Source organism: Cyclopterus lumpus, chromosome 18 (genome assembly GCF_009769545.1).
Source record: "Cyclopterus lumpus isolate fCycLum1 chromosome 18, fCycLum1.pri, whole genome shotgun sequence".
In the NCBI taxonomy this organism is placed as follows: domain Eukaryota; kingdom Metazoa; phylum Chordata; class Actinopteri; order Perciformes; family Cyclopteridae; genus Cyclopterus; species Cyclopterus lumpus.
In genome coordinates, this window is record NC_046983.1 from 15,789,054 (window position 1) to 15,816,552 (window position 27,499).

At 41.6% G+C, this 27,499-nt stretch overlaps 1 protein-coding gene across 1 annotated transcript in view; it reads left to right on the top strand.

The window, feature by feature from the left end:
- The first annotated feature begins 1,133 nt into the window (after window positions 1-1,133).
- The window catches only part of ank2b (ankyrin 2b, neuronal), a 74,932-nt gene continuing 48,566 nt past the window's right edge, over window positions 1,134-27,499 (top strand). The window contains exons 1-18 of the mRNA XM_034557808.1: window positions 1,134-1,274; window positions 8,688-8,789; window positions 13,051-13,149; window positions 13,960-14,058; window positions 14,237-14,335; window positions 15,189-15,374; window positions 18,232-18,255; window positions 19,728-19,736; window positions 20,307-20,405; window positions 20,923-21,021; window positions 21,201-21,299; window positions 21,682-21,879; window positions 21,964-22,062; window positions 23,120-23,218; window positions 23,326-23,424; window positions 23,523-23,720; window positions 25,429-25,527; window positions 26,572-26,670. Of these exons, the coding sequence (XP_034413699.1) occupies window positions 1,134-1,274; window positions 8,688-8,789; window positions 13,051-13,149; window positions 13,960-14,058; window positions 14,237-14,335; window positions 15,189-15,374; window positions 18,232-18,255; window positions 19,728-19,736; window positions 20,307-20,405; window positions 20,923-21,021; window positions 21,201-21,299; window positions 21,682-21,879; window positions 21,964-22,062; window positions 23,120-23,218; window positions 23,326-23,424; window positions 23,523-23,720; window positions 25,429-25,527; window positions 26,572-26,670 (1,947 nt within the window). The remainder of the gene's footprint in view (window positions 1,275-8,687; window positions 8,790-13,050; window positions 13,150-13,959; window positions 14,059-14,236; window positions 14,336-15,188; window positions 15,375-18,231; window positions 18,256-19,727; window positions 19,737-20,306; window positions 20,406-20,922; window positions 21,022-21,200; window positions 21,300-21,681; window positions 21,880-21,963; window positions 22,063-23,119; window positions 23,219-23,325; window positions 23,425-23,522; window positions 23,721-25,428; window positions 25,528-26,571; window positions 26,671-27,499) is intronic.

Genomic DNA, 27,499 nt, shown 5'->3' on the forward strand with positions numbered 1-27,499 from the left:
TGCATTAGCAAATCACCATGCCTGCTCCCATTAAACAGTCCAGGACATGAGGTGAAGGGAACATAATGCTGAAGGGAAGTCTGGACCAGTGCAGAAAGCCTGGTATGTTGTACACCAGTCACCAGTGGGGGCCAACTTGTACTTGTATTTGTAGATCAGTCCATAGCCAATGCAGGGCTTGGTTTTCTGCCAAGGGGAAAGGTCACGTGGAGGCAGGTTACACTGGTCGCATATGTTACCTTAAAGGAGCCTCACACCTACATGGCAATGAGCAGCAGCAAGACGCAGTATGTGTGTATGTACTAGGGTTGGACTGATTCTCTTTATGAAGACTATTTTCAGCTCAGTCAGTAATAATCACTTTACCCACTTTACATTGACATAAATACAAAACAGGAAGCCTCATTATCTTCGGTCTAATTTGACCCCCTGGAAATCTAGACTTTTTGATTTGATGAAGACTGCATGTTGTTTTTCTTCAGATTTAAGACTTATTTGTTGTCATCCAAGAGTTTTTCAGAGCGGTTTCACTCCCACCTACCCATTATGTAGTTGTTTGTTTCCCACTGTAAGCTGCTCTTTCATATTCTTTGTGATTTAATACACTTCCATTACCACTTAACAGCATAAATGCACCTCTGTTTGACAGACCAATGAAGAGTTTTAGTCTTTTTTGGAATTGAAAGTGCTTGATTTAATAAAGACTGCATATTGTTCAAATCATTGTCACATACAGTATAGCCACACGTCAGTCCATGCTCACTGTGTCTGTGATGCCCCCTCCCGTGTTGGCATGCCGACCACCCTCTCTGCTCTCTTTCTCTCTACATGCATAGCTCGGCTGGTGGGTGTAAAAATAGCCGGGTTGGGGGGGTGTTGGTCAATGGTCAGACAGTTGGAATTAGCAATGAGCAAGAGCTAGCACTCTGCTGGAGGTGGCGACGCGACAGGGACAGGAGGGCCTTGGAGGCCAAAGGGAAGTGAGGTTCGGCTGGGACTGAGGGGGTTGCCCCTCCCTGGATGGTAGCCTGTAGGTTTTTAGGGGGAGGGGAGCAGGGACAGGGAGTGGATTATCAGAGTGATTAAATGCACTCCAATACCTTCGGATGGGATAGACTTATAAACCTTGCAGCATGGGAAACGCAGCCATGTGTAAGGTGTGTGGCTCGGACAAGGGCCTGAGGACTGCCGCGAGCCAGTCTCACCTGGACCAGAATGCTTTGCCAGACTACTACTGTGTGGAGCACTTTCCTGAGCAGCCTCCACTGACGCTGGTAAGAGCCCACACTGGCAGGTGCAGCAGGCAACTAGGGCGCCCCTGGAGTGCTCTTTAGGAGATTTTACAGACGAGAAGGTTTTGATTTACTTTTTTAAAGCACTACGTGTCAGATCTCGCTTTTAAAGCCGCAAATATTTTTTATTTCGTGCACAATCTTGATGACAGGGCTGTTTTTGTCCGTCTGTCATGGACGAGATGCTCAACTTGCATGCAGCTGATACATTTTTATGCTTTCATTGAAAGCAGGTGTAAACTGCTTTTGGACTGTGTGTGTGTGTGTGTGTGTGTGTGTGTGTGTGCGCGTGTGTGTGCGTGTGCGTGTGCGTGTGTGTGTGTGTGTGTGCGTGTGCGTGTACGTGTGCGTGTGTCCGTGTCCGTGCGTGGGATGTGGTGTTGTTGCTCACCCTTTGGAGGCCAGTGTGACAGGGTTGCCCCTGAAGTTATCCTGCACAGCAGCGTGTGGACTCTCGTGGCTCATTTGAAAAACAATGTGATGACTTTAGCGTTGAGCCGCTGCTGCTGCTGGGAATACAGGACGCGTGAGATTTGTTTGTGGCAGTTTTTACCTGACTTTAAGATGGTGGAACTTTTTTTCTTTAATCACAGTAGCTTTATCTCCAACTATTTGGCAATAGTTTAATTGAAAATGTGTTAAACATAGAAAGGGTGTTTTTTGTTAAACACTAAGCTTGATGAGCTCATGTATGAGTTCAAAGTGCAGGTTCTAAACACATTGCAGTGCATTAAAGGGCGTCAGCAGTTTGTATATTGTCTTTGAATTAGTACCATGACACACACAAATACATGCACACACGGTAACCTGACATTACTTGCAGGGCTTCATAAGTATAAACATGTCATACTGGTGGATTTGCATTTTTACAGTAATCCAACTTTTGTCTGAAGCAAAATTAGTTTTTATACGGTTTTGAATCATCATACGTCACCATTTTATAATAAGAGGAAATTATACCCTACGTATGACGTGATTCAAACTGTAACTTTGAAGAAAATTAAACTTCAAATGTTTTTCTTAAGATGTAATACTTATTTGTTGTTGTTTGGGTGAAGGCATTTAGGAAAAGGTCACGTGGAGGGAGGTTCCACTGGTATATGTTACCTTAAAGGAGCAGCAGCACAGGACACACTGTCAGTAATATTAAACAGTATGTGTGTACGAGGGTTAGACTCAGTCAGTAATAATCACTTTACCCACTTTACTTTGACATAAATACAAAACAGGAAGCCTCATTATCTTCGGTCTAATTTGACCCCCTGGAAATCTAGACTTTTTGATTTGATGAAGACTGCATGTTGTTTTTCTTCAGATTTAAGACTTATTTGTTTTTCAGAGCGGTTTCACTCCCACCTACCCATTATGTAGTTGTTTGTTTCTCACTGTAAGCTGCTCTTCATATTCTTTGTGCATTGCATTGGACAGTATTTAGTCTGCAATATTTTTGGTTTGGACTTGTTTTTGTCGCTTTTCTTGTGTGAACATGCTTCACACTAAGACCTGCTTAATATCAGTGTGCAGTATGAATTTGGTATTTTGCTAGATTTTATTATGATGTAGCTGCCACGTAACGTAATCTTGGCCAAAGAACTTTAAGCTGCACCTTAGTCCAAAGACTATGAGAAAGGTGTTGCTCGTAGACGGACCCACAGAGAATAATCACCAGCTCTGCAGAGCTTTTGGGTTTTTTTTCTGCACATTTGTGACAGACCCGTGAGTTGGTGGAGACCAAACCAGAACTAAAAGGAGCGTGACTGTTGTACACACATTAATGCTGATGTTGTTTCTTCTGGATGTGTTAATATGCACATTTCAAAGTGTGTGTTAAATTACCTGTTTCTAGACAATTTCTGCCACGAAGATAATATATCAATGTAAACACTTGCTATGCATTGTCAAATAGTGGGCAGCAATGACGTTTTTTATGATTTATAGTTAATCAGCTAAAACAATCAAAATGACCCGTACAGTCCAATAAATGGATATTAAATCTCAATTACATACAATAATACATACGGTAGTAGGCCATGATAAACCCAAGGTGTTAATCTTGTTATAACCTTCAAACTCTCGTTGCTCACCTTTACATTTACTCTCAAAACCTTCTCATATCTCATGCCACCAACTTGTAATAGGCCATCCCGTTCTCTTTACAGACGCTTTGTCACGGCCCTCGGCCTCTGAACCCTTTAGCATCTGTGTGAGATGAAGTAACCACAATGTAAAACAATGAGACAAATCTCTCACAGTGCGGTTGGATGCTGCACAGGTTGAGACGGCTACCTGTTAAAGTGCGTATTTTACCTGAAGTAAGTCAGCGACTGGCACAGGAGGGTCCAGGCGGCTGTAATTGGCCGGCGTAGCCAGACATGTTGACCTGACCCCCGGCCTGACCTCTGGCAGCACAGGCTCCAGCTGAGCTTCTATTGTCTCGAAGGATAAAAGAGAGAAGATGAGAGCAAGAGAAAAGTCAGTGAAACTGCAAAGCAGTGCAGCAACATTGAGTGGATGTTTGTCAAATGATGACATCTTCTATTCTGGAGCGCTCTACGTTCAACTAGTCGTGTGCATTTTAAAGGTTATGTCATCCTAACTATGAGTTGTAGAAAATATGTAAATGTTTAGTGGGAAATTAATGAATTTAATGCGGACTAATATATAGTGCTATTTTAGTCAAGCATTTCAAATGGAAGATATTCCTAGCATATTGGAAAAGGAAATTCATTTATTTTATACATCATTTAACTCCATTTGACTCCAAACGTGACAGCAAAGACAATTTAGATGATTATGCTGAACAGCAAATGCCATATGACGTAGTATGAAGTTATAAATGTTCATCGTGATCACGTAATACTTCCCTATTGAATATACATACTAACAAAATATGTTTGAGATGGATTTGAAAAGTATTCAGATCATGGATTTTTTTTATATCTGTTGTATGTCAGATTAATTTGAAAAGAGACATAATATTGATTAATGAAGAAAATGACATACATACCTACATAATTGTTCTTACATAATGTACAGCGTTTGCATACAAAGTTTACATTCTCTGATATAATACAACTGTTTTGGTGCAGTTCTATACTGTAAATCCACTACACTGATGCCTGAAGCATCCAATGACCCCCCAGGTGCTGCACTGCTGTTGATCAGAATGGTAATGAAGGGAATGGAAACAGGGAATATATATGTGGTGTATATATCAGGACCTACTGTAGTTCCTATTATGTCCACTTGAGGATAATTAATTAGAACAGGTTATTTATACTCTGGATGAATAGTCCGTAGTATCATATTACATTATTGATATTGCGTTGGGGTGGAAACCTCACACCTCCAATGTGGGTTTTTGTGGATGTCATGATTGTTATTGGTTGCACTGACTGACATGCTGTTGTCGTCTCGTAAACGCTGGGTGTGTTCATGGACTAATGTGTGCAAGGCCACCCAAAGGAGCTTTTAATATCAGAAACACACACAAACAGAGCACCCACAGGAGCGGTGCAGTTGCTAGTAAACAGAGAGGCTGTTATAATGTGCAGACAGCTAGGAATAGAATGTGCTGCTTCAATCAAATAGGGAACAAGGGCACAGTTCCAATTAATGTGTGTGTGTGTGTGTGTGTGTGTGTTCTTATACTCTTGTTCTTATGTGGGTCAAATGGTCCTCTTTAAGCTATTCTTCGGGATATAATGATTTAGGTTAGGTTCAATGCATGATTTAGGTAAATAGTATAGTGGTTTAGTAAAGGGCAGTTTAATGGTTATGCATTTTTTCTTTTGGTGGAAATAATAAGTGATAGGCCTCTTGTGTTAGCATGGGTGCTACTACCACTTAACATATTTTGTGTGTGTGTATTGATAGACTGTATTGTATAAAGGAAGCAATGGCCTTCATGTAATCTGTGCTTACTCTGCTAGCTCTGCTGACAGACGGTGCCTTGCTGTCATGGTTACCTCCAGAGAGGACAGTGCTTGTCACCATGGAAACTGGGAGGGGCAATGATGCTCCCAGTCTGGGCACTGGTCTTTCACATCATGTGTGCAGGGGCGTGGGAGATTGTTTGCATTATTGATAAAGCTCCTAGCTCTCCACAGATAAGGACAGTGACTTTTTTTAAATGAATGTTTAATGTGATATGATGGAGAAGGTGTTTTAGGGCTGGGCTTTGTCATGATTGGGAGGTTTGAGGAAGTCATGAAGTAATGGTCTAGACACAAGCTGAAACATAAGCAGGAACATAGTGAAGTTATAGAAAGGAAACTGTAACAGGTTCCTGGCTGTCACATGCAGGTTTCTCCCCCCAGCACCAAAGGATGAGCATAGTCACGGGTATATTTCGTAATATACTTTATTTACTTGCAGACTGTGTCTCTGCTCGCCCCTCTCTCGTGCCTCCACCTGTATGCCCCATATATAGGGCAGAGTCACTCAGGCCTTGATTCCCTGCAGCTGAGGCCAATTAGGCCTATTCCTGGCACCTGTTCCCTAAACCACTCCCCCACACCCCTCCGCAGCTGAGCCTAACCACGCCCCAACCACCACAGAAACATAATACTAAAGGATACATATTATCCAGTTTGGCTACGTTATGTTTAATTAACTACCTAGCTCATCTCTAAACGTACTAATTGTGGCGAAAGAAGTAGAAAAGCAATGACCTTCATGCCTGACTAAGGTTCCTTTTAATTACTTGTCTGTTCCTATTCATTGCGGACTCTCCATAAACATGACATTCATGTAACTGCAACTGGTTTTTTTAATAATATATATATAGAGATAATATAGATAATATTCCAAATATTTCCCCATCAAAGAGACTGACAAACCAGGAGTTATGAAACACTTTCTGTAGGAAGCTGTCTGCCACAATTCTCCCTTTCTCTCCAATGTTAAGTATCATCCATGCAACAGCCCCACTTGTCTGAGAGTCCTGTTGGTCCAAGTGTCTCTATAGCAACCCGCCAATTGCAGAATGATGATTATGGCAAGTTCTTGCATAATGTGACTCTGCAGCTCTAGAGGGAATGTGAGGATTGAATCAGACAGACTTGATTTGGGGAAATGGCTGCTTTGTGCTATGCTGCTAGAAAACAATGCTAACTCTGTAACAACATGTATGATGCTGTATGAATAATGTAAGTCTTTCCACTTTTGTCAAAAACTGCCCTCTTTGATGACCGATAGATAAAAACCTGATACATAAGGGATACAGGGACCTCTTGGGTGCCCTTCTAGTGGAGAAAACATGATGAGTAAGTGATGCATAGACCTCTTGGGTACCCTTCCAGTGTAAGAAATATGCTAAATAAGTGATACATAGACCTCACGGTGACCTTCCATTGTATAGAATATGATGAATAAGTGATGCATAGACCTCACGGTGATCTTCTAGTGGAGAAAACATGATGACTAAGTGATACATAGACCTCACGGTGACCTTCCAGTGGAGAAAACATGATGAATAAGACTTCACGGTGACCTTCCAGTGGAGAAAACATGATGACTAAGTGATACATAGACCTCACAGTGACCTTCCAGTGGAGAAAACATGATGAATAAGACTTCACGGTGACCTTCCAGTGGAGAAAACATGATGACTAAGTGATACATAGACCTCACGGTGACCTTCCAGTGGAGAAAACATGATGACTAAGTGATACATAGACCTCACGGTGACCTTCCAGTGGAGAAAACATGATGACTAAGTGATACAAAGACCTCACTGTGACCTTCCATTGTATAGAATATGATGAATAAGTGATACATAGACCTCACGGTGACCTTCCATTGTATAGAATTTGATGAATAAGTGATACATAGACCTCACGGTGACCTTCCAGTGGAGAAAATATGATGACTAAGTGATACATAGACCTCACGGTGATCTACCAGTGGAGAAAATATGATGACTAAGTGATACATAGACATCTATGCCCTATATGCTGGTGCCCTATCCCAAGTCTCTGCAAGTTTTTTTTTTATTGAAGCTGTGGGTCATGTTATGCGTTTTATGTGTAAAAGGTGGACTGAAGAAGCCTTAATATGGTTCTTTGAGGTGATGGCAGCAGTGTAAAGCTCCAGCAGTCATGAGTCTGAGTGATGCAATGCAGGTCTCTGCAGCAGCCAGACAGCAGCTGACTGCAGGTCAGGCGGAACCATAGACTAGGATTATTTGTGTGTGTGTGAAGTACACATCAGTGCTGCAGTGTCACTGCTCATGTCATGCATCATCAGTGCTGCATTCTTATCTCTGATCTCTGTATTCTACATGTGACAACGTGCGATGGGTGTCGGCTGTAAGTGACTGAGTGACAGACTGTGATGAAGGAAAGGACGAGGGAAACTGTCAACGCTGAAATGAAAATTTGAGACAAACTGTGACCTTTGCAAAAGAAACGAACAAGACACCCCCTGAAGTGTCCATGAGCAGGACAGTGAGTCCCCAAATCTCCAGTGTAGAGCTGGTATTTCTGAAACTGACCTCTGACCTACTCTTGGATGGAATAGCGCAGTTTGAATGCAGTAAAAAGAAGCATCACACAATGTTTTTCCACAGGAGGAACAGAGAGCTGGGAGCTTTGAACATGCTGTATGTGAGCCAGAAAGTAGCTTTAGTGAAGGCACCAAGAGGAACATGCTGACTCATTCTACCTCCTAAGTCTGGTTCCAACTGCAGCTCAGTCAGCATCCAAAAACAAACCTCAAACCTACACATCCTTCTCCACCAAGGACACCGTATATGCCTAAATACGAATGCACATTAATTGTTGAACACGGTTTATTTGGGGAATCTGCTCAATGCCAATTTAAACTTTGGTGCTTTACAGAAAATGAAAACATGTCAATTGCATAAGTGTGCATACATATATATTTATTGCACCTAGCTTAAAGCTTCTTTCCCCCATAGTCCCTGGGCACAGGCCACCAGTGTTTCATGACGTGCAGGTTTCCAATTAGGAGTATAAGATCATAACATGATATTTAATAAATTAAATGCACTGACCAACGCTTGCCCACGAAAAGTTGTCTCAAAGACCCATTTCATTTAGTGCACTCTCTCTGGTACTCAGTTGTAAAGAACTCCACATCCCGGCTGCACCAATGTAACTGAAACCGAGCTTTGACTAAACTTTGTAGACTTAGTCCCTCCGACTGGAGGCTCCAGTTAACCGGGAGCCAGTGCTAAACAGCTTCAGAGGTTGTGGAGATAGATTGGGAGTTGGGTTTTTGAATCCATTACTTAAGAAAGAATGTGACTCATTCAGCTGAGAAGGCTGAATTATGTGATATCTATTCGTCATCGACAGCCAATGAGGACATGTTCTCTGGACGTTATGTCGATGATTTTATGAAAATGTCTTTCTCCTGTGTCTCTTCCAGTCGGACAGCAACACCAGTTTCCTGCGAGCAGCGAGAGCAGGAAACATCGACAAGGTTTTGGAATATCTAAAAGGGGGAGTTGACATCAGCACCTGCAATCAGGTAGGAGACAGATCACATAACATGACTTATTGCAGGACAAACACAGGTGTAAATGTTATTATTACATTTCATTTAGGAGTTATCACACAAATGCTTCTTCATAAGGATAAACAACTGCATTGTTATACTTTTCAGACACCAAGTGCACATGTAAAACAGCTTAAACTGCCAAATTATTTTACTGAAATTAATTCTTTGCCACTTTTCATCTGTGAAGTTGTTCCAGCCAACATGTTACAAACAGTTGCCTGGAAACATTCAGCAGACACAGAGCAAGATAATAATTAATCTGGAGTTGTGTTTGTATCTAACCGATGAACGTCCACTATCTTTTCAGCTCAGCTTTGGTCTCCACCAGCTCCTGAGAAACAGATATGTTTAGCTGCTAAATGTTCCACTATGTTTACCAGCTGATTGTGTATTTGCTGTTTTATGCTCAGATGTTGGTGGACAATGGGTTTATCAGAGGTTTACGCCTGAAAACAGCTACTGGAAACATGCTGATGCCCCAAACAATGAGCTAAAATAGGCTAAAAGGCTCTGAGTTAGAGCTGTGGGGAACTGCTGAGTTGATAATAATATATGGGTTTGTCAAAACAAGTGACACCTTTAACATTACATAGTCATTTGACACATTTGTGACTGTCACGTGAGTCCAATGGTGCTTATCCTACACTCCACAGAATGCATTATTCTAGGAGCTAATGTGCTCATGCTGTCCGTCACTAATCTCATCATATGAACATGGCTCTCCATTCCAGTAGCAGGGAGGACTGTGTTTGATCTGGAGTATTTCCATTTGTAGGCCGAGTCATTATCTAGTTTCCTCTAAGCGACTAGCATTCCAGCCATGGACGAGTGGGGCAATGAAACCTGATGAGTACAGTCCTCCCCTGGCAACGGCCACGATGACCAGCTGGGTAAACAAAGGTCACATGGGGTGGACATTTAAGATTTGCTGGAGGCTCTGTGGTTTGTGCCGACATTTTTTTAATAATGTTGGCACCATCAAGATATTTTGAGCTCCTGTGTTTGCATGTGTTTCTCAATGTTTATGTCTTACACTCGAGTAGAAAGAAGAAAAAAGGTTTAAAAAGGAATCACAGTTATTGTCAAATATCAAAGTATGATGTCAAAAAGGAATTGACAGTTTTATATTGAACTAATTTAATATTTAGTATTGGGTTCATTAATGTCCCTTCCACATAACATAATGGTTCTGATATTGATCAAGACACCAGAGCACACAAATGGGAGATTCCTTGTGTGACAATGTGCCTTGTTTATCTATAGAATACTTAAACCCTCTTGAAACAGATGTTTGGGCTATCATTACTAATACACGATATTGGTATATGACTTGTTGTGTTTTAATGATCAAGAATGAACTTTCACACCAAAATAATGTTCCTATTAACAATCATATTATCATTTCTAATCATTTCCTCAACAAAGCAACCGACTCTGGATCTTCCCACAGCTCACAGTGTTTAGCCTCCTCATCCCATTGTTTTGGTTTTCTGGTCTTATTGACTGTACTGTGCTCAGCACCAACCACCAGCCCAAGTATAGTATTCAACTATGTAGGATTTAGTATTAAAGAGACAGATTTATTTCTCAAGAGTTGGTGAAGACCAAACCGGAGCTAAAAGGAAAGTGATTATTGGACTTGCACATGTCCGGTGGACATAAACACAACTCGACTGCTGGCTGTGTAAATGGACAACTGTCTGCTATAATTAACATCTTAGCTATAACAGTTTCATTAAGCTGACAACACATCAGATGTTGTGTTTAAAAAAAAGAGCCTAGTTTTGAGCAGTGTTGATCATCTTCTCCATTTCCCTGAAAACCTCCCCTGAGTGACTAATGGGCATCAGTGTTTCAGTGTTCTCTGAAGCTGATTATAGCTCAATAACATACTGCACTGATGAGGTGGTATTTACTCTGATTATAACAACCTCCCTCCCCTGAGTCAACTCCAGCACTGCTAAATTAATTTTTGACCACATCACCTTTGCATTGCTTTAAAATGCTTGCATAATAGATCAAACAGATAATTAGTAAACATCTCCTCAGTGATTGTGTTCATGTGGGCTGAATGAGGTAACAGGTTGTATGGATGATAAAGGGCTGAGTGGCTTCCTGGAGGTGAATGGAGGGCATGGGGGAGTATACCCCATGAACAGGGCCCCAGAGAGTTATGGCAGAATTGGAGGTTGTTTGTTTATAAGTGGCAGCCGCTTATATTAAAGAATCAAAAAAGAAAACATATCACGATTTTGCATACAGATACAATATCCATCCATTAATTTTAAATGGTGTTATACATGTACATTAGACATATATTCTATGTCATGGGGAGAACTTTTCTCCTCCAAACCCCTCTGACTGTGGTTGGCCTTTGGGACAAAAGACACAGGAAGTCCATCCCTGCAGTATTCACAGCTGAAACATGTCTCTCTGGTCTTTTAGGAGGACAGTGACTCAGTACAGACTGTTGATTGTTCTGGGACAAAGAACTGAACAGAAACCACGGGGTGGGGGCTGGAACTTGTGGTCTCCCCTGGTATCCCACAGTCGTCCTACATTTTCTTGACATGCTTTTTTATAAACTTACTTGGATGCTTTATCTTTTGGATCTGCTATTTTTCATTAATGTTCCCATTTCGAGTCAAAGCTCTGATTGGACAATAGGACATGGTTATCAAGTTCCAAGGCCAAGCAAGAAGATTGAACCATAGTATTATGGTCAGACTCACTCCAAGCCCATCCATCACCCTTCACATCCTTGGTTTACGCCTTGCTACATAAAGGGCACACTACTTCCTGAGCATTGGACCTAAATCATGAGGTGCACATTCTCACATTCTACACAATTAAAATATAATTCTTCGGGAAACATGGCTGGAAAAACATACTTAGAACTAACAAGGCCACATAACACAGTCATGTTGTAGTGCTTTTGAACATTTCCATCAAAAATAAAATGCCTGAACCACAGAGTACCATCAATAAACAGAATAAAACAGTCACTCTTCTGTACTTTGAACGAACATTTGCGATACAGCAGTTGTAACACATTGACTAAGTGTTGGTTATATGAGGTCAGCAGGAGGCCGGCAGGTGCATTAACATGACAGCTGGTGAAAGAAAAAAGCAGGACTACATTTCCTGCTCTGTTACTGAGCAGATGCCTGCTGCCATCTGTGGGTTACATCTGGGCAAATAAAACTAGAGGATTCTAGGGTGAGCAAAAACTCTCTTGGTATCCCACACGGAGCCTGTGTGGGGACCCCAGGAGTACGGTGGGGCCATCGGCCTCAGGGGGCTGAGTGATGAGGGTTCGTTTGGCAGCCACAAAGGAAATGACTTATCGATTGTGTTTATGCTGCAGCCTAATGTCGGTGCTGCTGAAAGGGTTATTTAATCAGTACTGGGTCTTAGAAAATTAAATGAGAAGGGCAAACTATAAGGAACAGCCATGCATTCAGCTCCTGAAAGAAAACGGGAGCCTGTTGTCTTTTTTTAAATTCTACTAATAAAGCTTACAGAAAATAAAATGTACATGGTCTTTGAAATAATGCTCAGATCTTTACTTAATTCATTAAAACAGACTACATAAAAGCAAAAAGGATAAGCTCTATTAGCCCCTTGTAAATTGGTCTTCAGTCGGTTTATTACAAAACCATTTGAGCTCAACCAATTAGAGTTGCAATCTCTTAGTTATCAAGCTTATTTTCTTCACCTTGTTATCTCCCAGCTTAGCAAGCCCGTGAATACACATTCATACACATGAAACCGAAGACCGAATAAAGATATTAATAGAGGTCGTGAGTGATTTATAACTTTAAACTTCACTCCACCGAACTACTATATTTGTCAAGTTAGGGGAAATTAATTGATATTATCTGTAATTTGAAATATATTAAATCTTCTAGCTAGTTTGGTATTTACACAGACACACACACACACACACACACACACACACACACACACACACACACACACCTATTTATATCTTCATTCCATGGACTGGCTCATAACATGGAAAACACATCTGACCCAACTTTGATATTTCGGTCTGTCCCTCCACATGTAAGAGTGAGGGACAGCCACATATTCAATTAAAGAGACACAGGCTGTTGGCTATGGACCTGTTGGAGGAGGTAATCCCTTCTCTTTCCATTTGGAACTGTCTTTAGTCTTTGTTGGTGTTGGGTTGTTGGACTTTGACCTTTCCTCCCTCGTCTTTTTCCAGAATGGTCTCAACGCACTGCACCTGGCAGCCAAGGAGGGCCATGTGGATCTGGTCCAGGAGCTTTTGGAGCGAGGTGCTGCAGTGGATTCGGCCACAAAGGTAGGTCTAAGTTCCTGAAAAGTAGAATTTATTCAGGTGTTGCTAGAACCTTTGTGACGTAGTAGAGTTGCAAGGCAGGCAAAGAGTCATAGAGAGCAGAATAAATGCTCAGGGGTACTGACGCTGCTCTGGAGGCTTGTGGTGGAACAACGACTTACTAAGATACTACTGTTGTTTTTATGTTCCTTTGTCTGTGTTATGTTCATTCTCAACGTTCAGCTGCCATGCAGTCATGTATTGAATTGTTTAGTGCTGTATATGACCAAATATTTCGATGTTTACGTTTATAATACATCAGACTAGTTTATTATCTCTGCAATCGTAAGCCTGTGGATAGTGTCTATCTGATACTGGACCTATCAGCCGGATTGGTGCTCATTGAGTGTATGCTCAAGGACAACTCATGATTTTCACAAAACAGTTTTATTCACTGTTTTATACCGTCATTGGCTACAGACTCCTCCTCTTAACCGGCCAGTAGGGGCTGCAAGTGACCAGCAACTGCTTCAGTAGCAAAAGGAGTTTAGCTCGGCAACAAACAAGCCTTACCCAGTATTGGCTAAAGAAATGACATCCATAGAAAGGTTTAATCTCATTTTTAACCTGAGCATCTGCATCTTAATCCCATACCCAATATGTTAAACTCCACTAAAGTTTTGCACAATATGAGATGAAAAAAATCACTGTGGCGGAGCGACACTTGAAATCCACCTTTTCGGAAAGGGAGGAGGAGACACCTGCCGGAGATCTGCACACTGAGTGCAAGGAAATGCTTCTTCTCATTGTCCTTTTATATTTTCTATAATCCAGAAAGGAAACACAGCACTTCACATATCCTCCCTAGCTGGTCAGGCTGAAGTAGTAAAGATCCTGGTGAAACGAGGAGCTGACATCAATTCTCAGTCTCAGGTGAGCTTCTGTCCTCTGCTGCTGAAGTCCTTTAATGCTATCGGCAATATCATCTCCTGTATCTCTCATCACTAATATCATGATAGAAAGTGACTTCATTTTGCTCTGCGTCTGGTTGAGTGCATGTTCATGACCTAGACTTTATTGGGGACCTCTCGTATTTGCTTGTGTGCTGTAGAATGGGTTCACTCCTCTGTACATGGCTGCCCAGGAGAACCACATGGATGTGGTGCGATACCTGCTTGAGAATGGAGGCAACCAGAGCACCGCGACTGAGGTGAGAGGAGAGTGTGTATTCAGGAGGACTACATCAGACAAGGGCTTCACACATTAGTACACTGCAACACTGGCAAACAATGAATGCATTAGGACTGAACGCAAAGCACATACAAGAATGATGTGAATGCCATTATTTCGCAAATATTTGGTTGAAAACTCAAAGTCATTAGCACACATCCTGTGGGAATCATGATGACGAATGACAAAATGTCATGGCACATGACCACCATCAGGAGATCACCAACGTCATTAGGATTCATCCTCTGGGGACTATAAATGTCTTGGCCATCCATTTAGTATTCGTCAAGACATTTAAGTCCTGACCAAAGTGCTTGACCAAACATTGACATTCCTTGAGCTCCACTGCTGGCGTGATCACTGTTTACTTACACTGAGTGAATCTTCCTGCACAGAGATTTCATATATTCATATTCACTAATCATGGCTCAACCAATATAGTCCCTCAGTCCTGGCAGGCTTCCAGTTTGAAGCATATGTAGGACGTGTTGATTTTTATTGATAGAAGCTTAAAAGCTTAGCTGTAAAGCAAAAGCAAATGGTAATAATTAGTGAATAAAAACAGAATGGTAAATACAACCTCTTTATTGTTTTTTTTACCAGGCCTTGATGAGTGACTTTTTCTGTTCTTGCTGTCATTTGAGATTTGGTAATTATTTGAAACCAAATTTTAGTTGAGAATTTACTGCTTCAGCACTCGTTGAATGTCTTTCATCCAAACAAGTTAGACTTTTTGAGATCATAGTTTAGATTCCTTACTTAACATGATCAAATTATGGATTCTCGAAAACGAGATGAAGGCTAATCCTCTTAACGTGTCTTCTTTCACCCAGGATGGCTTCACCCCTCTGGCCATTGCCCTCCAGCAGGGCCACAACCAGGTGGTTTCTGTCCTCCTGGAGAATGATACCAAGGGCAAGGTCCGCCTGCCTGCCTTGCACATTGCTGCACGCAAGGACGACACCAAGTCAGCCGCCCTGCTCCTCCAGAACGACCACAATGCTGATGTCCAGTCGAAGGTAGGCCCATAGCGCCATGGGAGCTGCGGAGGTTGGCATGTGTGGAAGTCAAGCTAATGTGGTGGTATTTGTTTGTGCCAATGTGTCCATAATCATGAGGATGTTTATGAAATATGAGGCTGTAGTGGGTTTGGCTAAATATGATCTACAGTACAGAATGTAGAAGGTAAAGCATTGCACACCAGTCTAGCTCTCTTTTAAATATCCATGTTTCTAGCACACCAACACTTCTATTAGAGTCCTATTAGAGTCTTTGGATAGAAAGACCTTGTTTGGGGTCTAATTTGTCGTGCTAATTGTGCAAAGTAGATGAGTAGGTGGACAACATGCAATTGCATGGAAGGTGATTACAGTCCACTAGTGTGGACGTCTCATGTGTAGGCTGAGCTGTAGTTGTAGTAATGATATTACTGATGATGATGATGATGATGATGATGAGGTTTCTATCCACAGGCATGATCTTTTAGCCCGTAGCGATGACATTCCTACCTACTCGGGTTCTTGGCATTTCAATACACATATATGATATGTGCTTCTACCTATGCTTATGACATAATTAAATACAGGGGGAATGTTGTTATCTAATTAAAAGCTGTTCTGGCCCATAGGGAGGGTGGTTGTGTTCACTGATGATATTTAAGCCCATGACAAAAATGTATATCTGAAATGTTAAGATTTTCCACTTATGTTGTGGTATCTCCATAGATGACTATAATTCTACCCACAGTGCATTTGCCCTGTTTTACCCAGTCGGCGCCAGACATTTGTAGCTGCATGTTGTTGTAGTGTCATAAAACCTCCTTCTGAAGTGGAGGTCAACAAAGGCGTTAACTGTAACTGTCAACTAACAAGAGATGTTCAAACACGTCTTTAACAAAGACACTTCCGTTCTGACTAAACTCAATCATGCTACTAACCGAATCATTAGCCTTTAGCACTGCAGCTCCATTTATTGAGGACCAGAACTACTTTTGTCAGCTCAGCTGTGATATCATACTATCATATTTGGGTAAATGCTTATTGACAGCATGACAGCTTCAGGAACAGTCATCGCATGATATGTGTGTTGGAAATAGGTGGCTGCTGAGCCAGGAAGCATGGGAACGTATTGTAATGGCCAGCCACAGTAGGAGTGCCCCTCCTACTATTTTCCAAGATGTCGGACCGTTGCATAGACTTGTGTACAGCAAAATAAACCTTTACATTTGTCATTGTTGTTTCTCGTAACCGTGACCCTGATTCTTACCTTACTAGTAGATTCAGTGCAGCCGAACATTAACCGTGGAGGTGGCTCAAATAACTTCAAGGTGGTCTGGTCGATGGGTGTCATAGCATGGAAGTGTTTGGGTGTTAGTTCATTTCTTGTATCCAGATGAAATATCCAGATAACAATCACAGCAGGTGTAAATAGGGTCCTCCGATTTTATGATTATGATTTAGTGTATGATAGCAGCCCACTAACTTGTCGTTAGTTGTATTTCTGTGTATAGAGTGTCTGTGTTTCCATCTGTCAGTCTGTGCATCTCTCTCGTTCAGTGTCTTTGTGCCTGCCTCCCACTAACTGGTTCTCTCCCTCTTTTTCCTTTCTCTCTTTAAATGCCACCTCTCACACACTCCCCCCCCCCTTACCCCCCCCCCCCCCCCCTAACTCGCCACACCGGTGTCTAAGTGTAGCACTGTCCACTGCATGGAGTGTGCCACTGTCAGCAGGTTGTATAGTGGTGTTCGTCAAGGCTGCATGCAATCAATTGGGGGGGGGGGCAATCCGTTATTGGTTATCTGTTGATGAAGGAACAAACTGTTCCTCTGACAGTGGCTTTAGTGACGTGGCTTGAGTGGAGATGATTTACTGCACAACACAGTCGCTTATGCATCTTCCTGAATGTTAAATATTGCTTATGACCATATATTTCAACAAGGCACCAATGATGTTGTTATGTAAAACATGGTGGAGGCAGCTCCATGCGTTTTGTATAATGCCACATGTGGTTCAGCTGTTGTGATGCCGCCCTGCTCATTAGGAAAAGCCCAAAGGAGAACGGCAGCATGAACAGTCACACTCAAACATAAATGTAAACATGGAACAGATGTTTCTGTCACACATGACACAGTTCTACTCAAATACCTGGTAAAACCAGTCCAGTGACCACTATATCAACTGGTTTCCATACACCAAGAATCTTGTTGAAAAAGGCAGCTGTCCAGTCATTGAATTATGTTATAATCAATTAAGGGCAATTTCACAAGCCATAGTCCATTTAGCTAGTGCGGATTATGGTTTTGGTTCACTTCCTGCTTTTGGATCAGTTTATGTTCCCACTAATTGAATTCTATCGTTAAAGAGACATGATAAGAGACATAGTTTAGTATGTATATTTTGGAAATGAAAACAAGAGGAACAAGTCAATTATGACCTTTGACCTTTGACATACATGTTGTAGATTCGAGCATACACTGTGTTCCTGATTAGGGAAATCTAGCTACTTGTTAGCTTGTCTACAACTAGTTTGATGACTGACTGCTTGTGTTTCCCAGCTTCTCAGGTGTGATGATTTACTACATTATAACTTCATAACTTTAAAATCTGTTGCAATTTGAAGATGTCACTTTTGGACTCTGGGAGGTTGCCATCAGCATGTTTCACTATTCTCAAAAAATGTTGGACCAAACAATTAATCACGTACGCAAATGACCAAATAATTGAATATGGAAACTGTCGTCTCCACAAGTCCGTAAGCTTTGATGGATCACCTGTGTGTCAGCTCGTCATGTAGCAGCCACGTCGCTAGCCATGCAGTAATGTGGTCCACCATCCTAACTGAACTGATCTTTCCCTCCCTCCTTCTTGCTGCTTCAGATGATGGTCAATAGGACTACTGAGGTACACACACGCTCCTCTGATGCTCCACAGATTCACTTTGCCATCCCGTTGTCTTACTTCACTTTTCTTTCCCATCACTATTTAGATATTTCACTTCCACAGCACTGCATGATGTAAATAAAGATGCTTCATTTGACACGTTCTGTTGGTTTGGTTTAATAAGAGGTCAACATGCACGGCTGACACAGAAGGCCAAGCTCAGGCACTGCACACTGTCTGCAAATCTTTCACTTTCAGCTTGAGATCTTATCTCAGTCTGTCTGTACGCATCCTCTTTGTTTCATCCACAGTTTATAGAAAGTGTGTCAGCAGCTCAGGACAACTTGTTTCTGTCATATCTGACCTGTAATACATTAACAAATACCTTTAAACAACATCATTATTGAGATGTAAGGTGTATTGATTTATTTCTCTCCTGCAAGGTTTTGTGAAGAGCTATGAATGTGTATTGTCTGTCTCTTAATTCTGTCTGTTTATGTCGTGCTGCATGATTCCTAGGGATGCACTATGAGCTGCTTAGTTATAAAAAAGTATTGGTTAAATTATAGCATACAATATACTAGCTTAAGTCTGGAAGTCCAGTGGTGTCAAATAAAAATGAAATAATTTAATCAAATATAAATTTAATTTCCATTTGTGTGCCCTTAAAAATGTAAAAAATGCATAAATAGGCCTAAACTTTATTGATCAATGATTTATGGTGTACTATAAAGCATAACATTGCCAATATATTATCACAATTCAAAGTCAAATGTATCTGTGTTTTCTTTTCAAAATGTAAATACTGAAAATGCAAACATTTTGTTAAAATCTAGAATTGAAATGTCGATTTCCTCACATTGACACATATTCTAAAGGACGCCAGAGAAGATCTTTCCATAATAACAATATTAGCTAAAAACAGGACATCATTAATTTAATTAGATTGCAGTGTCTGCTACTTTGAAAAATTTATTTGATGTAATTTAAGTCAATATTGCATCAATTTATGTTTGGCTTTAGTAAACGTACCTGTAAATATATATATATATATATATATATATATATATATATATATATATATATATATATATATATATCTAATATCCATTTTGAACTCCTTAATGCACACAAGTAGAAACATTTTAATTGATGAAATCAATTTGTTTTAATATTGGCAATCCAGGTTCTCTAAACATGAAACTTCCTGCTCAAGTATTGCAAATGCATGCTTTTATTTGAGGTGTTCACATTACTGCCATGTGACGTTTTCTCTCGCTCCAACAACACTCATGAATAATGAATGAGGAAGCTTGTAAAGCTTACCTGATTGGCCAACGACTTGGCATTGAACGGCATGCTGCAGCGACGCTACCTTCATTTGCACCATTCTAAGCTTTTGACTGTAAAGTTTTGAAACCATCACGTTAGTCACTGTATTCTTCACACTTTTGTAAACAACTTTTTCACATTAAATCGGACCACACTCACAGAACGGCAAGGTAAGGCAAGAATCTCACAACTACTCCAACCTGCAATCTCTAACTTTCTCATATATTTCTCATTGCTAACTCTATTTCTTCTATGGTGTACAGTTGGCATAGTGCACTTTGGTGTTGATCAGAAATGTTCCCTCTTTATGATTTTACTATCATTTGGTGTTGTTTGGGGATCTAATCGTGATGACTATCTCTGTATACTGTTCATCTATTTGTTTTGCTTCAGTTTCTGTTATTTTCATTTCAAATTGTTTTTTTGAAGCCAAGAAAGGCGTTCTTTTCTTTTCTTCCTGTGTTTGATAACCTGCATGGAAGTGACCTTTCTGAGTGTGTTTAGGGTTGTGTGTATGGGTGCTACAGATTCTGACTTGAACATTTTCAAAACAATTCATTTGGTTGATTTTTACTTGGCCTAAGTTTAGTTTTTGTTCACCTGTGATGCTTGATGGACTGCTGCATGCTGGGAAGACTAAAGATCGAGAGTCACGATTCAAAGTTCAAGGACATGAAGTAAAGGTCAATGTCTGACCTCTGTCCCCCTCCCTGTGTGTCGGTCTCTTTCCTGTCTTCCAGAGCGGATTCACCCCCCTTCATATCGCTGCCCACTACGGCAACGTCAATGTGGCCACACTCCTGCTGAACCGAGGGGCCGCAGTGGACTTCACGGCGAGGGTGGGATGCCCCGCTAATAAGCCCTGTTTTGGGGGTCTGATAAGAGCATGGAAAGACAGTATAATTCCACTGGATCACACATTATATTTGGTTTAATTTCTAGCAAATCAGTGATTTTGGAAAACTTTAGCATTTGCCTCTCTGTAGTTTGCGGGCTCCTCTCTTAACTTTCATTTCTGGCCTTTCAGTTGTGTTGTTTACACCATCCAGAACACAAATTCAGATGTGCTATTCTCAGCCATGCCAGCAGTGTAGCTAAAAATAGCTTCTTCTTTTTCTCTCTCACCTTGCACTCTACCAAGCCTCAGTTTCACCAATTGTTAAGTTATATTTAGTTATTTGATTCACAAGTTATGTGATTTTAAAAGGGATTTGATGGAATTCTGAGATCTGACAACACTAACATTGACCCCTCATATACAACTATTTAGTATGGAATATGTTTCAATATTAGTAACCTTTTCACAGATAGCTGTAATGTGTCTTACTGAAACCAAATGCATCTTTGTCTCTGTAGAATGGGATTACTCCTCTGCACGTGTCATCCAAGCGTGGCAACACGAACATGGTGGGCCTGTTGCTGGACCGCGCCTCTCAGATTGATGCTAAAACCAGGGTGAGTATTGTGAGAAGCCGGACGGTAGTATTGTCATCTTAGTTATGAAGGGTCAGCCCGAGGTAAGCCGTTGACCTCAACAGGCAAGACTTGGTTGAAAAAGGAGAAATGACATTTGTTGTTCCAAGTCAATATCCGTATGCATTGCATTACTATTGATACGTGTGTGTGCTCTGTAGGATGGATTGACTCCCCTGCACTGTGCGGCCCGCAGTGGGCATGATACAGCTGTGGAGCTGCTGCTGGACAGAGGAGCTCCCTTGCTGGCCAGGACCAAGGTCAGTCTCCTGGTGTACACTTAAAGGGGTTTCAAACAGTGTCCATGTATTTGTTGGTTAAAAGTAGTGAGGAGTGAAACATCAGCTTCCTCAAAGTCACATTTCATAACAAAAGAAATATTTGGACATTTGGGAATGTAATTTTCCGTTGTCAGAAGTAGAAACAAAACAATGAAAATATGAATGAATCCAATGTGAACATCACAGACACATTTGACATATTGTAGCCGTGTATAGATTATTGTTAATGTGTTAGCAAGCAGACCCAGAGCAACATTAGCCTTCATTTGAAGTTGTGCGTGTGTCTAATATTCACTTTTCTTTCAGCTCTGTGTTAATATCTATCTATATATAAGTAAATGAGCTCTCTATCACGTTTCAGAATGGTCTGTCTCCTCTTCACATGGCGGCACAAGGCGACCATGTTGAATGCGTCAAACATCTCCTGCAGCACCAGGCTCCGGTGGACGACGTCACGCTGGACTACCTGACGGCGTTACATGTGGCAGCTCACTGCGGTCACTACAGGGTCACCAAGCTGCTGCTGGACAAGAGGGCCAACCCCAACGCCAGGGCTCTGGTACGGAACACAGACATGATGGACTGTACCAATCCTCCTGTGGAGAGATCGACTAACATGTCATGGTCTGTTCCCATGTGACAGAACGGCTTCACACCGCTGCACATAGCCTGCAAGAAGAACCGAGTGAAAGTGATGGAGCTGCTGGTCAAATATGGAGCCTCTATCCAGTCCATTACAGAGGTAAGGCCCTCACCGGAGTGCTTCTTTAAGCTACTGGCACTACCTCTGGGCTCGGCTCTGTTTGTCATACATCTGGCTTTACCTCACAGAATAGTCTAGAATAATTATACACACGGGAAAGTTTAAACAAAAGGTTTGGGCCTAATCCTGAAACGGTTCCCAACTTTTTATTTTGATATTAAGAACCAAACGTAGGAGTAATATTACAAAATATAATGTGGACTCGCACTGTACTCTTTGAAAGGAAGTTCCATATTTATATTCCATAAACTTGCCTGAAGCTAACATTAGTAGACAGTAAACTATGTATGTTTCTCTGAACAGCAGCCACAGGGAGAGATGCTTATGGGTTAATATTAATAGCTTAACGAGTAGCACAAAGAGTCATCATGTAGCAGCCATATGATGTTAGCTCACATTAGCCACCACAAGCAAAACCCCTGAGGATATTGAATTGAGTAAAGAATGGTGATGTATCTCTATCATGTAATTCTATCATCATGTACTGCACTGTTTAACCAACGGACTAAATTACTAAATAAATATTATTTCTTTGTAAATCATGTAGATTTAGTAAATAATATTATAATATCTAAATCAGGTGTACACATTTAATTGTTCATAAATTCAAGTTTTCTCTCTTGCTTTTGGTTATGCTTAAGCTTATTATATGTATTATTGAAGTTATTTTTTGTTTAATGCAACAATCTGTATAGTACGTATGATAATGTAACATTGTGAGACTATAAGGTAAGTACAATCTAAGCAAATGGAAACATTTATGAACCCTTGAATAACAATACATACAGTACCTAAAAAATCAATTACGTTTCGAGGAAAACATAGTTTTTGTTGTTCCACAAATATGTTTGTAATCATAGTTTGTGGATAGTTGAATGTGATTCTGTGGGAGACAGAGCTGGAGCCAAATGCCACTAACTGTGCTCCCAGGAAAGCAGAAGTCACCAAACATCATGTTCTAAGTTTGAGTAGCACATGCATGTTCAACATGACTGTTGTCCTCTTGTTCCTCTGTTGCTTCCCTTCCTGTGTCCAGTCTGGTTTGACTCCCATCCACGTAGCGGCCTTCATGGGTCACCTGAACATCGTCCTGCTGCTGCTGCAGAACGGAGCCTCGCCCGACGTCAGCAATATTGTGAGTTAGGTCACTTATGATCTACTTATTTTACAGTGAGAATAGTGTCTAGAAATATTACAGTGAGCGGTCATGTGACCCCGCTGACCCGTATGTGGTGTGTACAGCGTGGGGAGACAGCGTTACACATGGCAGCCAGGGCAGGTCAGGTGGAGGTGGTCAGATGTCTGCTGAGGAACGGAGCAATGGTGGACGCCAGGGCACGGGTGAGACGACTGTTATCTATAGCAGCACACCAGGGAACACTTTGTTCTTTAGTGTCGGGCCACCATAAGCTACAAGTGTTCATTCATTCTCATTCCAGGAGGACCAGACTCCCCTCCACATTGCATCCCGTCTGGGAAAAACAGAGATTGTGCAGCTGCTCCTGCAACACATGGCCCACCCGGATGCTGCCACAACCAACGGCTACACCCCCCTCCACATCTCCGCCAGGGAGGGTCAGGTGGAGACCGCCTCTGTCCTGCTCGAGGCCGGAGCTTCACACTCACTGGCCACCAAGGTGGGTCCAGGAGACATTTCACTCCAACTAACGAGAGGAAACAAGCACAATGTCTGGTTCTGTTTCTGACGTGTAAGTCACTGATGCAACAAATGTGAAATATGACCAGTATTGCTGTTTGCTGTCCCTATTTAACCAAGTTAAGAAGTGGTTGGCACTGATGGCAACCAAAGGATAACAATTGGAACGTCGCCACCGTTACTGTCCAGCCCTGATTGAGGTTTCATTATTTCATTGAATGATGTCAAGGGTCCAAATGCCTCCCTGCCATGTGGGGAATACACTTATGATGAGTAAATGAAGTATAATGCTACAATGCTGTAGTCAGGGCATTGTTAGCCTAGCTTAGCATAAAGAAGGGGAAACCCCTCTTCATCTCACTGATTAACATGTTGTATTTCATTTCTTTAATCCCCACAGGGAGAGTTACATGCATGTCAACATCTGCTAATCCTAATAATAATAATAATCCCAACAAAACATTTCCCTGTGATGCACATAGTTTGGTGATTTAATATAACCAAGGTTGAAATAGCAATTATGGCTGTGGAACAATCTGGTTTCCACTGCCATAACAAACCGGATACACTTTCTATACAGATAGGAGTATGAAACATGATGAGTGATGTGTTCACAAGAACAAAGGATTTCTTCAGCAGCCTATAAATCCCCTTCAGGATAGATCTTAATATCTTAGCAGGTTTGAACCAATGTGCAACACCTGTTACTCATAATAGCAGATGTACAGCTGGAGGAACCCGAGTGTACAGTGTTACTGTTTGTGCAGGTCTCGGTCTGACCCACTTCTGGTGAATAGTTGACGAGGCTGTGAATATTTCCTCTGAAGCCTGAATGCAGTCAAGTGATGTATCATCATCACTGTGGAGGTGTTCACCACAGGAGGCTGCTCAGTCTAGGACAGATTAGTCCTTTAATGTATTCATACGCCACGAAGCAGAAGCAGCGTGGTCATCAGGGTTCACTGGTTCTCCTCTCTCCCACTCTCCTTGGTTTCCCTCTGGGGAGGAAGGGTGTGGCTGTCGCTTTGGAAACCAAATCAGGAACAGTTGTTTTCAAGGATATCGCTCTCCATCCATCCAAGCATGTTCATAATAGTCGTGATCCTTGATTTGCTTGCTGTGTTTCAATCTAAGGACGCCTTGTCCTCTCTCCTCCATCCATAGATCAGATATAATCCGGGGTTTGACAAACAAAGGATTGTTCCATCCATGGGCAGGGCTTGGTCATAAACACACTGATCATGTGGTTTCTGTCAGCTGCAGACTATTCATAATAAGTTAAAGGGCCCCCTCTGCTGGTGTTATTGTGAAAGGATTCTATTTCATATTTCTGGTTTCAGGTTACCGAGAGTTGCATCAGCATGTCAGTCGGCTGGGAGTTCTTTCTATTGTTTGATGTTACTCATAAAACAGACTCCCATTGTCCCTCGGAATCATATCTGATGAGATTTGACTATTTTGTCAATATGCAAAACATTCTAGTCAGTGAACTATTTCCCATGTTGCTGAACAAGTCTTGCTCTCCCCCATGACATGTACAAAGAGTATGTGGGAAATAATTATTCAATAATAACCAATTGATATGACTAACTTTGGTTTGAAAGAAGAATAGTTATCATAGGCAGTAATAACATAAATGACTTAATCTCCTTTATTGACTGTTTAAACACATTTCTGGATCTTCACAGAAAGGGTTCACTCCCCTGCATGTGGCCTCCAAGTACGGAAGCCTAGATGTGGCCAAACTTCTGCTGCAGCGTCAAGCTCCACCGGATTCTGCTGGAAAGGTAAGCATTCAAAATAAAGCCCCTTTAATCTTTATAGTTTTAGAGTACAATGATATGCTCTGTACTAGTTGCTCTGTACTAGTACATGTGCAATGACAATAAAGTTGAATCTAATCTAATCTAATATGTTGTTTATGATGTCAAATATATATAAAATCATGCCCACTCTCTAAATGTTTTGGTGAACCCTTTACCCTTTACATATAAATGTGAAATGTGTTTTAATCTCTTTTTAAAATCTGTGTTGCCATTTTTCTGTATTGAGGTTAAGTTGACCACAAGAGCAGCGGTAAGCCTAGTTTCAATAAAAACATCCCCTCATTTGGATTAACTGTGCTAAATTCCAAAAACATAAAACAGATAACAGATACCAGAAGCCTGTTTACATCAAAAGACCTCTTTTTTATTTTGAATATGTTCTTTACGTCATAATAAGAACTCAGTCAGGGATCCTTCCAGCTTTTGCTGTCTAATATGACTCTAATGCATCTCCACCTGCAGTCTAACCCCTTGAACAAGCCCTCTTAACTGTGTGTGTGCGCGTGTGCGTGTGCGTGTGTGTGTGCGCGTGTGCGTGTGTGCGTGTGTGTGTGTTTGCGTGTGTGCGTGTGCGTGTGTTTGCGTGTGTGTGTGTTTGCGTGTGTGCGTGTGCGTGTGTGTGCGTGTGTGCGTGTGTGTGTGTTTGCGTGTGTGCGTGCGCGTGTGTGCGTGCGCGTGTGTGCGTGTGCGTGTGTGTGTGTGCGCGCGTGCGTGTGCGCGTGTGTGTGTGCGCGTGTGCGTGTGTGCGTGTGTGTGTGTTTGCGTGTGTGCGTGTGTGCGTGTGCGTGTGTGCGTGTGTGTGTGTGTGTGTGTTTGCGTGTGTGCGTGTGTGCGTGTGCGTGTGTGCGTGTGTGTGTGTGTGTGTGTTTGCGTGTGTGCGTGTGCGTGTGCGCGTGTGCGTGTGTGCGTGTGTGTTTGCGTGTGTGCGTGTGCGTGTGTGTTTGCGTGTGTGTGTTTGCGTGTGTGCGTGTGTGCGTGTGCGTGTGTGTGTGTGTGGCCTCACAGAATGGCCTCACCCCGCTCCATGTCGCAGCACATTACGATAACCAGAAGGTGGCGCTCCTGCTTTTGGACAAAGGCGCATCCCCCCACATCATGGCCAAGGTGAGGCTCCTCCGTAAAGAGCACCTCACACCTTGGTGTCTCAATCTTATCTTATCGGATCTTATCTTTTGACTAAAGCTTCATGTTTAGCACACGTGAAGACAACTGATCTTACTCAGGAAGACCACGAGATGTGGGTGGAGGCCCCGGTACAATCAACTGTCTAGTCATTATGTTTATTTGTATTTTTTGATTTTACAAACATACTCTAGTTTAATTTTTATAAGGCTTATTTCCTGAAACAGCTGGCCTCTGTAGTCTTTAATAAACGTTACTCAACCAGGAGAAAAGAGTGGATTTGTTGGGGACTATTTTGAGCGGAGGATTAACACACATTTGATGCAGTAGTGAGTTGTTGGGGCATCGGGAGGGTGTTTGTGGGATTGGGTCCAAATAAACTAGTGTGTGTGTTCATGATGATGACGCAATAGTGCAGCTCAACAACACATGAAGAAGACATATCCGGCTCTGATACACACACTACACACTGTACATATGAGCTTTGTTGACAGCCTTGTCCTCCATCACTAGTCAAATCACTTGGTGACATCTGTATTTTAGTAATGTGCTACTAATTTGGCATTGTTGAGTTGTAGTGGATTTTATATATACTTGCGCATAGATTAATTTATGTTTTAAATTAATACATAAAGAAAGTTATGATAATTAATTTGGGATATTATGAGGAATATTAAGCGGTATTGAAAATGGATGGATGGATGAGGAATATTCTGGAGGAATGTATTATGAAACATAAGAGAGGATCACTGTTTTATTATGCTGTTTGTTAATGATACAATTTAATGATTGACTGTATGATGCATGAGAA